At 55.1% G+C, this 11,374-nt stretch overlaps 3 protein-coding genes across 3 annotated transcripts; all 3 read left to right on the top strand.

The window, feature by feature from the left end:
• Window positions 1–1,094: 1,094 nt before the first annotated feature.
• Window positions 1,095–2,166, top strand: CkaCkLH20_09545 (uncharacterized protein; the record flags this gene model as incomplete). The annotated part of the gene is made up of 3 exons (XM_038892260.1): window positions 1,095–1,775; window positions 1,831–1,974; window positions 2,038–2,166. The coding sequence occupies 3 exons, from the start codon at window positions 1,095–1,097 to the stop codon at window positions 2,164–2,166; spliced, it is 954 nt and encodes a 317-aa protein (XP_038742496.1).
• A 685-nt stretch (window positions 2,167–2,851) lies between these two features.
• Window positions 2,852–7,473, top strand: CkaCkLH20_09544 (nonribosomal peptide; the record flags this gene model as incomplete). Its single annotated transcript, XM_038892259.1, has 6 exons — window positions 2,852–3,302; window positions 3,362–4,029; window positions 4,091–4,878; window positions 4,944–5,478; window positions 5,539–5,866; window positions 5,924–7,473. The coding sequence occupies 6 exons, from the start codon at window positions 2,852–2,854 to the stop codon at window positions 7,471–7,473; spliced, it is 4,320 nt and encodes a 1,439-aa protein (XP_038742495.1).
• An 800-nt stretch (window positions 7,474–8,273) lies between these two features.
• CkaCkLH20_09543 (glycosyl hydrolase family 3 N terminal domain-containing protein) lies at window positions 8,274–10,747 on the top strand (the record flags this gene model as incomplete). Its single annotated transcript, XM_038892258.1, has 4 exons — window positions 8,274–8,400; window positions 8,456–9,195; window positions 9,270–9,987; window positions 10,035–10,747. 4 exons carry the CDS (start codon window positions 8,274–8,276, stop codon window positions 10,745–10,747), a joined length of 2,298 nt encoding a protein of 765 aa, XP_038742494.1.
• Between the last annotated feature and the right edge of the window lie 627 nt (window positions 10,748–11,374).

The following is an 11,374-nucleotide window of genomic DNA, read 5'->3' as shown; positions in this document are numbered from 1 at the left end:
TGCAGAGAAGGGTGTCACACGGAATTTCACCATGTGTTATTCAAGACATTGATGGGACGAAGACTTTCCCAAGATCTCCACGATTGGCAAGTGAAGAGGAATCCCCAGCCACCCTCTTTTTCCCACTTTCACACATCTCTCATCACACACACACACACACACACACACACACACACACACACACACACACACACACACACACACACACACACACACATACGAAAGCTCGAAAACCAGCAAAGGTTGCATCCTGAGACTCCCATGCCGAGCGCTACCCCGACTCTCCTAGCCCCCCAGCGACCGGGGACGGCCCGGGTCGGCGACGACCGGCGGACTCCGAGTCGCAAAGCCAGCGCGGCGAACAGTGCCAACCCGGACTCCCACGAGGAGAGGGCAGCCGTTCGCTGGTCATCCATGAGACTGAAATCTTGGGTCGCACTTATCTGCCCATCTGTACCAGACAAAATGTGGCCGCGGTCTCGGGGAGATCATCGTCCGTTCTAGATCGGCGACGGGATGGGCTGGACGCTCCGAGGTGTGTGTGTGTGTGTTCGGCTGAAACTTCGAGATGCGATGAAACCAGGACACCATCTGCCGTCCCGCCACGTGTATCAAATAAATCCGAGTGTTGAGCGACGATCTTTGACATTGTGTGTCCCGCCACACCGAGGTCTGCTCAGGTAGGTGAGTGGCGACTGCGGGTTCGGCTCCGAGTTACCCAGGTGTGTAAGACGGGAGTGAGGGGCCGTTCGACCGGTTTACCTAAGCAGCCAATTATGACGGCGAGGGTGCTGGTGATGCTATTCAGAGGTTCGTGAGCCGTGATGAGCAGAGTTTACTCGTAGTTCATCCGATTTTCGTCGTGATGTTCAGCCGCGCGTCCGAGCGATGTGGCTTTGGTGTAGGAAACATGAGACGATGCGCAATCCCACCGCCACCAGGCAGCAGCATAGCCACTCAACGTGAACTTCTCATCTTCACAACTCACTCACCGCGAACGAAAACTGAGAATGTGAACAACTTTTCGACCCCATTGAAAGGCAAACACACTCTCCTCACAAACTTCTCACCAGGCCATTCATTACGGTCTCACAATGGTCGAAATAACCCCAAACTTGTCCAACCTCATCTCATCATACCCCATCCTCTCCACCCTCGCCGAATACGTCTCAACCCTCGACCTCTTCCACCTAGCCCTCACAAACCACTCCAACCACGCCTCGATCCTCGGCTCAAACCCCATCTTCGACCGCCTCAAACTATCATGTCTATGCGACAGCCGCGGCCTCTCGACGCGTCAGACCTTCACCGGCCCGTACCGCATCCGCTACCGCAGACAGAAACTCAGACAAGAGCCAGCGATCACCCACGACGAGCCCGTCGAGGTGCGCCTCTACAACCTCAAATGCGACGAGGCCGGCGCGCTGCCCTGCGTGCGGTGCGGCATCAACGTCTGCGAAGAATGCCGCGACTACCCCCGCTGGCCGACGCGCTCCGTGTACTCCTTCGGCCGTCCGCATCTGAACGAGCCCTGCCAGTCCGCGAACGTCATGTGCCTGTGCGGGTCCTGCGACGCCGAGCAGGAGAGGGAGGTCGAGGGGAGGTATCTCAACGAGCGGTGTGGCTGTAATGTGTACACCCGCTGGATCTGTTCGAAATGTGCCGCGGCGTTCGACCGCGAGGCCGGGCAGTATTATAGCCAGCGCACGAAGTTTGATGCGGGGTGGACTGAGCCGACGACCAAGCTCTTGCACGATCGGCAGCACGACCGCGCCGTAAGTCTAGCCCTGCTCACCTCGAATCGACAGCACTGACTTATAACTACCACAGTTCTGGTGCAAATGCGGCGCCGCGGTGCCGGACGAGATCGATCCTAGGTGCATGTGGTGTAAGCGTCGCCATCGACCCGAGGTGGAATGGTGGCATGAGGCCACGGAGCTGAAGGCGGCTGGGACACCCGGGAACCCATTTTACGTAAGTGGAGAGATCACGAGCAGTCCCTAGCTTTTCGTGTTGACTCGAGGCTTCTCATCACAGGACCCTGCATATCCAGAATGGGTGACCGACGAAGACGACAAGTATCCGACTCCGTACCCAAAGCTGGGATACGATCGACCCGGGGAAGTTCCTTCAGGCCAGCCGAGCGTGGAAGACAACGAGTCGTGAAAACTTTACCCGCAGAAGTAAAAAATCTGAAAAAATGGAAGAGGCCGGCCTCGAAATCGCACGGACACTTTTCATCGTTTCTCCATCTTGCGGTGTGTAATTTTGGCGAGAGCATCCCCGAGGGGACGGTCTACTCCGCAGGAAATCCCCACGGCCGGCGCGGGGCAATCCGACATCACGACTGCCGCGTCACGAACCGTGACCGGGGGCGACCTTGTCTGTCAGATCGCTTGGCAAAGCTTGATTCGAGATTTGGGAGCCGCGAACTACCTACTACCTACCCATCGTACCCCCATTCTAGAATTTCGTCGGCGAGCTTCTGCCTTTTCTGGGGGTCTTTCAAAAGGTCCCCTCGATATCCACCCGGCGAGTCAGTGGTAGTCCGTGAGCAAATTTCGTAGGGCGCGTACAACAGTTCGGTCTTTATATTCCGGTGTTGACCTGACTCAAACTTCATCTGTAGAATTTCTTCGAGGTAATTTACTCGGTTTGATGATGGCCTGGGTATGAAAGACGAGGTTAGGATGATGACGGCCGGCAGATTTCAGAGCTTCGATACGCCAGATACGCTCGAAGGTGTTGTACTTTTAGCTTTGTGCTTATTGACATATATGAGAGCATGAAACTTTGCTGCTGTTCTGAGAAAGTCTCTGTTTTACTCTCATGCCCTGGAAGAGATCAGAGAATGTTCACCGAAACCGCCACAGCGTCCGTCGCGGTCGAAGATGCCGACGCAGTGGTATCATTCTGCTCTTCGCACCGTCTCAGCCGTGAGGCCTTCTACGTTGCCGCTTGGACGTATACTCTCAGCATTTACAGTGCGTCTTCGGCCGTCAGGACCAATCTTGTCCAGGAGAGTCAGGAGGATGCTTGCCTAACTATATCGCCGGTCTCTGCAACAATTGAGGGACACATGAACATTGTTGAGGCCTGTTTGGCGCCAAATACCAGTGAAAGATGCTCAGGCATTGACCGCGAGAGATCTCACAGGCAAAGTGCGGCTGAGAGTAGTATACACGATGGTGGTTCTGTGATGGGATTCGTCCATGACAACAACACGCAGCTATTCGATGATTTGAGGAGATCTTTCAAGGTCAGTCTCGTTATCAATCATCGAAACGATGTCACCCTGCAATGTAAGTTCAATGTTCGTAAGATTCTCTCGTATCTCAAATAGCTAATGTAGAGAAACCAGACCTCCAGCAGTCATTGCCGGCGCTCTCAGCAGAGGCATTCTTGGAAACCTTCACAACCATCGTGAACCGATTCGCGACAAGCCGTCCCGACACAATCCTTAACGACCTCGATGTTCTCGGGCCAGTGAATCGGGCTACTCTAGAATCATGGAGCCCCCGCTGCCTTCCAGCCGTGGAACGCTGCATCCACGAATACGTTGACGAACATGCGAAACTCAACCCTTTCAAAGAAGCTGTGGTTGGAACCGAGGGCCTGAACTTCACTTACGCACAACTTTCCTCGCTCTCAAACAGACTGGCGGCGTATCTCATCAAACTTGGCATCAAAAAGGGCGAAGTGATTCCCATCTTGTTCGACAAGTCACCTGTTGCCGTGCTTGCCATTATCGCAATCATGAAGGCGGGAGCTGCCTATGTCGGGTTCAGCGCAGAAACACCGGTCAATTTTCTGCGGGAATGCTCATCCATCGCTGACGTCCCGCTCATCATCACAAGCCCGCAGCACGCCAAGCTGGCTGAGAGAATTGGCAGGCGGGCACTCATTTTAGATCAAGCTTTTCTCACGACTCTTTCGAGTGCTTCGACTGTCGAACTCTTTCGATCACCCGCACAACCTTCCGATCTAGCATACCTGGTCTTCACCTCAGGGTCTACCGGGGTCCCAAAGGTGAGTTCGCACCACTCGTTCAACCCCTCTTAAATCATCTCCTCACATTCGAAATAAACAGGCCGTCATGATCGAACACAGAGCCTACATAACAGACGCCCTCGCCCAACAGAAAGCCGCCCTCCTCGACGCCGACTCCCGCGTCCTCCACTTCGCCTCCTACAACTTCGACGCGACCAACTTCGACATCCTCAGCACCCTCATCGCAGGCGGCACAATATGCGTGCCCACCGAATTCGACCGCATCAACCGCCTCGCCGGCGCCATCGACGACCTCCGCGCCAACTTCATCGGCGTCACGGCCACCCTCGCGCAGACGCTCGAGCCGGACGACGTGCCGTCCCTCAGAGTGGTGATCCTGTGCGGCGAAGCCAACAACACGGAGCTCGTGCAGAAATGGAGCAAGTCCGGGTCTCACGCGAGGGATGTGGTGAATGGGTACGGGCCTTCGGAGGCGTCGTGCGCATTCTCTTACAATGTGTACACGCGACAGTCACCGCGGGCGAATAACGTTGGACGTGCACTGGAGGGGGCGTGTTGGGGATGGGTTGTCAATCCGGATAACTACAATCAGCTTCTGCCTGTTGGTGCAATCGGCGAGCTTCTGATTCAAGGGCCGACGCTGAGCAGAGGGTACTTGAGGGAGCCGGAGAAGACGGCCAAAGCGTTCATTGAGGGTCCGTCGTGGTTGCCGAAAGAGACCGCAGAGGAGTTGAGGAGACTTTATAGGACGGGCGACCTTGTGCGCCAGCTTCCTGATCAGTCTTTTGAAGTCTTTGGACGGGTTGATACACAAGTTAAGTTGAACGGACAGCGCGTTGAGCTTGGTGAGATTGAGAATAAGATCAGGTGAGTGAGATCGCTGCCGGTGTAGCTGATGAATTGTCGTCAAGTCTGACTTTTATCCCGTTCAGTCGAGTTCTTGGGGATAAGTACATCATCGCGGTGGAGGCTGTGCGTCCGTCTCCGCAGGAGCAGTCCAAGATGTTGATCGCATACTACGCGCCCAAACTAGGCAGCCATCAGAAAGACATACCGGTGCTTGATATCATCAACACGAGCGAAGGTGCGGTTGTGGACGTTCAAAACACCCAACGAAGGCTTTCCGATGACCTGAAAGCCGTCGCAATCCCCAAAGCATTCATCCCGTTGCGATTCATGCCCGTAACCACCCAAGGAAAGCTTGACCGGAAGTTCCTGCAAGCTCTTGGCAGCCACCTCGACGATGAATCACTGGGCGCTTTCTCCGGGCGTGCGGAGCCCGTGAGAGGTGATGTTATTACTACATATACGGAGAAAACGGTTCAGCAACTCTTCGCAAAGACTCTCAACTTGAGCACGGAGTCAATTTTCCGGGACTCAGACTTCTTCGCCTTAGGAGGAGACTCTGTCAAAGCTATCAAGTTGGTAGCTCTAGCACGAAAGCTGGGAATCAGTCTTTCCGTACCGGTGGGTTTTCATCGCAGTCGGCGATTTGAGAAACCAAACTTCTGACTGAATGTGACGCAGAACATCTTGCTCAATCCCAAGGTCTCATCCTTGGCATGTTTGCTAGGACAGCAAGAGAACACGCCAGAGACTACAATCGAGTATCATCCGTTCGACTCGATCGTTGATGAAACGCTCAGAGACGAGGTTATGGAACGAGCGGCAGATTTAATTCCAGTGGACGACGAGGTCGAGGATGTGATCGAAGCTACGGACCTGCAAGCTTCTTGCGTGGCGTTTTCGACCTACAAGGAGGAGCGTCGTGGAATCAACTGGCTCTTATGCGATTTTGTGAAACCGCAAGACGAGAAAACTGTTCGGCAGATGTGCAAGTGGTTGACATCAAGGCGTGAGTACAACTGCAGGAGGCAACTTGTCTCAAGAGAAGCGCGCTGACCAGCCTTAGACGGGACTCTCCGCACATCCTTCATGGCGTTCCGACGAACCTTGTATCAAGTTGTTTCCAAGTCCTTCCAGCCGCCGATCAAAACGCGTCTTCACCTAATGGACATCCAAGACGCAACGATGTATATCATGGAAGATGACTTACTAGATAGAGACGTCGACATGGCTCAGCCGCAGACGGCCTTTGAGTTACTCTCCCATGGGGACTCGTCCAGCATCGAGAGACTCGTCATTCGCCTCTCCGCCGCCCAGTATGACGGCCAGTCCGTGGCTATCCTTCGGCGCGAGATGAGCTCCTTTCTCGGCAACACCCAAGACGATAACCCCAGTGGACACCTAATCGCTCAGATAAAGGGCAGCTATCCCGGCTACTTACATCACGCACGACAGGTGGAATTTGACCATGGCATCGAATACTGGCGTAATCTCCTGGCGGACGCCAAAATGACACAGATCACGAGTTGTACTTCCAGGCCTGGGAATTCCCCGTCTGGCTTGAACTTTGTCGACGGAGTCCTCGTCAAGATGGTCAAGACACAACTATTGGATCTGACCACCACGCAACCGATGATCGCCACGAAAGTACGCTCCAGCCGTAGCACCCGAGCCACGATCGTCAAGACAGCATGGGCACTCACCCTGGCCGAGCTAACAGGAGAAACGGACGTCGTGTTTGGCTCAACCGGCTGGGGACGTAACAGCCCCGTGGACTTTGCCCAAGACGTGATGGGCTCTTGCACTTCACACATCCCAACGCGCGCTCAACTCAACCGTTCTGCCGGCGACCAAAACTCACGAATTACTTACGGCGAATTGGTAGAAGAGCTACAGGCTCAGCACGTTGCGTCCATGCGATTCGAGAACATCGGAGCCAACACGATCGTTGAGAAATGCACCTCTTGGCCGCGTTGGACGCGCTTCTCGTCGCTGTTGGTCTTTCAGGGGTTGGATATTGAGCCGTCGCATCGAAACGTGGGTAACGGCAACAACAGTCAGAAACCTGCTGCATCAGTCAGATTTACGGAGATCATGGACCCGGGTGACCGTGCGGATATCATCGTCCACGTCGAGCCATTTGGTGAGGAAACACGGGTGATGATGGCGTTTGCAAAGAAGAATATTCCGGAGAGGGTAGCGGGTAAAGTTTTGGAGACATTTGAGCGGTGTTTGGAGCACATCTCTCTACGTACAAACGAGGCTATTGATTTGGGAGATTCTCGCTTGTCTCCTTTGCTTCCTGTCGACTGCAACAAAGTCAAAATGGACGAGGACGATTCAGAAGAAGACCACGGAGGCGAGGGAACATGGGAACAAGCGGAAGCTTATGTCAAAGAGACCTGGTCCGATCTTTTGGCTTTGAAGTCTGCCGAGTTTGACGGGCTCAGAGAGAGGGAAGAGTCGTTCCTCAGTGTCTGGGGCAACCCTGTGTCTGCTGCGGCCCTTGCCCACGGATACAGGAAGGATGGCCTCGCCCTTTCTACCGAGGATATGTTGCGGCATCAGACCGTACGGAGTCAAGTTAGACTGATCTCCTCACTGCTGAGGACCTAATGTAGACCGCCTTTACTCCCACTCCAGAATCAAGTCATCGTGGGCCTCGAAAGGGCAATCCTAACCACCAACTTGACCGACCCCGCTCCTCCATCGACGATGATGGTAAGGTGATGTCCGATTCAGGCCTCACTTACTACCTCGGCCAATATCGAATGACTCTTCTGCCGAAGTATTTCCCGCTCCCAACCAACAACACCACCACAGCAGTCCACCATCTTACGACCTTCCCCGCACTCCCACATCACGGCACCTCGTCGGCTCATGCTGGGTGACATGCGATATTCCCCCGACAATCCATAGAAGCACCCATGTCGCCTACCCCACGATTTCCCCGCGTGGTTTTCAAGCATATTTTACTGCAAGCAGAGAGAGTACCGCCGAAGAGCCTCCATATCGTCTCCGGACGAACACGCCCTCCCCCGCACCGTTGGGTTGACACCTACCCCACAAACTACTACCGAATTCGATGTGCTAGTACCGAAAGCTTGGTCCCTAGTGGCCGGCGTGGCATCAGGGATGATCTCATTACTCGGTTTTCGTGCTGGAATTGGTCTTCCCTGGTGGGACTTTGTCGAGTGATCATGAGAACAGGTTCATGGAGAAGGGCCGACGACGTATGCGCCTAGGTTCTTGCGAGCGGCAGCGGCATCGGGGACAAGACCTCGGCCGTTCGACTCATCTGGGACCGAGAAGAATTGTGGGAAATTCTGAAAAGCTCATAAGCCGCTGTGTCTCGTAGTATTGTAGCGATAATGGTAGCAGAGCATTCTCCCGCGTGTCATTGAGCCTCTATCATCATGGTGAACGCCATGCTTTCAACCGCCGTCGCGGTTCTCGCAGGCCTCCAGCTCTGTGCTGCTCAAAGCCAGTATACGAACGAGACAGACCCTTACTACGGCCAGAGTCCTCCGGTCTACCCATCTCGTGAGCTCCTCTCTTCTCCATTGCTTCGACAAAGCCACAGACTAACAGACCGAAGCTGTGGGTAACGGCACTAGCAATGATGCCTGGGCGTCCGCCTACCAGCGCGCAAAGGCCCTCGCCGTCCAGATGACAGTTGAAGAGCTTGCCAACTTCACACACGGCTGGACAGGTCTCTGCACCGGCAACACCGGCTCCATCCCCCGCCTCGGCATCGAACCACTATGCCTCCAAGACGGTCCCGACGGCGTCCGCGCTCAGGAATTCGTCTCTGCGTTCCCGGCCGGCATCCACCTCGGCGCCACATGGGATAAGAACCTGTCTTACGCCTACGGAGAGGCTCTGGGCGCGGAGTACCGTGGCAAGGGTATCAACATCGGTCTCGGGCCCGTCGGTGGCCCTCTGGGAAGAATCGCCCGCGGAGGCAGAAACTGGGAGGGACTCAGCAACGACCCCTACCTCTCCGCCATCGGAGTCGGCGGCATCACGAAGGGCATGCAAGACGCGGGTACCATTGCGTGCCCGAAGCATTGGATCCTCAACGAGCAAGAATACCGCCGTAACCCCGAAGCGGGAATCGGTGAGGCTGCTAGTTCGAACGTGGATGATCGGACTCTGCATGAGCTCTACGTCTTCCCCTTCATGGATGCCCTGCGCGAGGGAGCGGCTTCGGTCATGTGCTCATACCAGAGGTCCAACAACTCGTACGGATGCCAGAACTCCAAGTTGCTCAATGGTGTTCTGAAGGGAGAACTCGGCTTCGAAGGTTTTGTTGTTTCGGATTGGGGTGCTCAACATGTAAGTCTCCATTCAACCTGCTATGACGCTGTTTCTTGATCAGAACCATAACTGAAACTGACGATGATGTACAGTCTGGAGTGGGCTCCGCAAACGCCGGTCTCGATCTTACAATGCCGAGCGAGGCCTTCTGGGGAGCATCCCTCGTCGAATCGGTCAACAACGGCAGTGTCACCCGAGAACGAGTCGAGGACATGACCACCCGTATCCTGGCTGCGTGGTTCTACACCGGACAAGACGCAGATGACTACCCGGCCGTCGGAACCTACTCCAACCTCCAGAAGCACGAGCCGGTCGATGTCCAGAACGGACACAAGGCCCTCATTCGCGAGATCGGTGCCGCCGGAACCGTCCTCGTCAAGAACTTCAACGGCACTCTGCCCCTCAAGAGCCCGAAGTTCCTCACCGTCTACGGCTACGACGCTGCCCTGCCCCCCAGTCCGTGGGCCAGTACCAGCTACGGTCCTGGTTTCGGCACGGGTATCATAAACACATACAACGGCACCATCATCGCCGGCGGCGGGTCTGGCATCACCACTCCGCCGTACGTCATCAGCCCCTTCCAGGCCATCCAGGACCGCGTCATCTCGGACGGAGGCATCATCAAGTGGGACTTCTACTCGGAGAACCCCTCGCCGCCATATGTCAACACGGAAGCTTGCATCGTATTCATCAACGCGTGGGCATCTGAAGGCTATGATCGCCCGAGCCTCACGGATGAATTCAGCGACAACTTGGTGAACAACGTGGCTGCGAACTGCCCCAACACCATTGTGGTGTTGCACTCTGCTGGTAAGTCTCTCAACTCAAACATGACGACACAGACTAACACCCTCCAGGAACGAGAGTAGTCGATGCCTGGGTCGACCACCCCAACGTGACAGCTCTCATCTTCGCCGGCCTCCCCGGCCAAGAGTCAGGCCACTCCCTCGTCGACATTCTCTACGGCGACGTCAACCCCAGCGGCAGACTCCCCTACACCGTCGCGCACGCCGAGGAAGATTTCGGCGCGCTTCTCAACTCGAGTGCCGAGACCGGTCCCTTCCCCCAAGATGACTTCACCGAGGGCCTGTTCATCGACTACCGCGCTTTTGAGAAGGACGGCATCTCCCCCCGCTACGAGTTCGGTTTCGGACTGTCGTACACCACCTTCGAGTACTCTGCCCTCTCTTCTTCTGCTGTTGGCAGCCCTGTCGCTGGTGTTCCCGATGCGAGCATTGCCATCGTGCAAGGCGGACACCCCCAGCTCTGGGAGGAGGTGTACTCTGTCACTGCCCAGATCCAGAACACTGGCGGCGTGGGCGGCCATGAGGTCGCGCAGCTGTACGTGGGCATCCCGGTTGAAGGCACGCCGGCGAAGCAGTTGAGAGGATTTGAGAGGGTTTACCTCGAGGCTGGAGCAAGTGCCACCGTTGAGTTCAGCTTGACGCGCAGAGACTTGAGTGTCTGGGATGTTGTCGCTCAACAGTGGCGCTTGGCCGAGGGAGAGTATGATGTCTGGGTCGGAGCCAGCAGTCTGGATCTGAGACTCAACGGAACGTTTACGATTTGAGTTGTATGAAGCTCGAGTCAAGCGGTTTTAAGTTCTCGAGTACATAATTAGACATGGATAACCTTAACGATTACGTCAAGTTACTCGAAAGCTACCGCGAGCTTGAGATTTCTGTACAGCCGTCTGTCGAGGTGAAGAAACCAAAACACATTAACGTCATCTCCACTGCATCAAGAACAGTGTCTCTGGTTTTGTTGCAGTCGCCGCCAGGCGTAGTCTTGCTGTTCGTTTCTTGGTTGTTGTCTTTCTTCTTGGTATCATCAAGTCCCTCTTGCCATCACTTTCGCTGCAGTTGCTTAGGTCGCCATTCCTGCTGCTGACTTTATCGCTATCATTGCTCTTTCTATAGCTGTCCCTGTCGCCAATGCCTTTATCGTCCTCATCCCCTCCCCATCGCCCTCGTATCCCTCATAACTTGGTAGCCAAACAACGACTGCAAAAAGTTTGCAAAAAAAAAAAAAACAGAGTCAGAGCAAAAGTAAATGCGTCCTAGGGGAGTCGAACCCCTGTCCCCAGCTTGGAAGGCTGGGATGATAACCGCTACACTAAGAACGCTCGAAGTGTTGATGCGAGAGGACCCGCTTTGCTGACGGAGACAATGCCACGATGGTTCATATTCAATGTGGT

The sequence above is a fragment of the Colletotrichum karsti genome, assembly GCF_011947395.1.
Source record: "Colletotrichum karsti strain CkLH20 chromosome Unknown Scaffold34, whole genome shotgun sequence".
NCBI classification, from domain to species: Eukaryota; Fungi; Ascomycota; class Sordariomycetes; order Glomerellales; family Glomerellaceae; genus Colletotrichum; species Colletotrichum karsti.
Note: the sequence above shows the minus strand (reverse complement) of the source record. Positions and strands in the feature narration are given on the sequence as shown.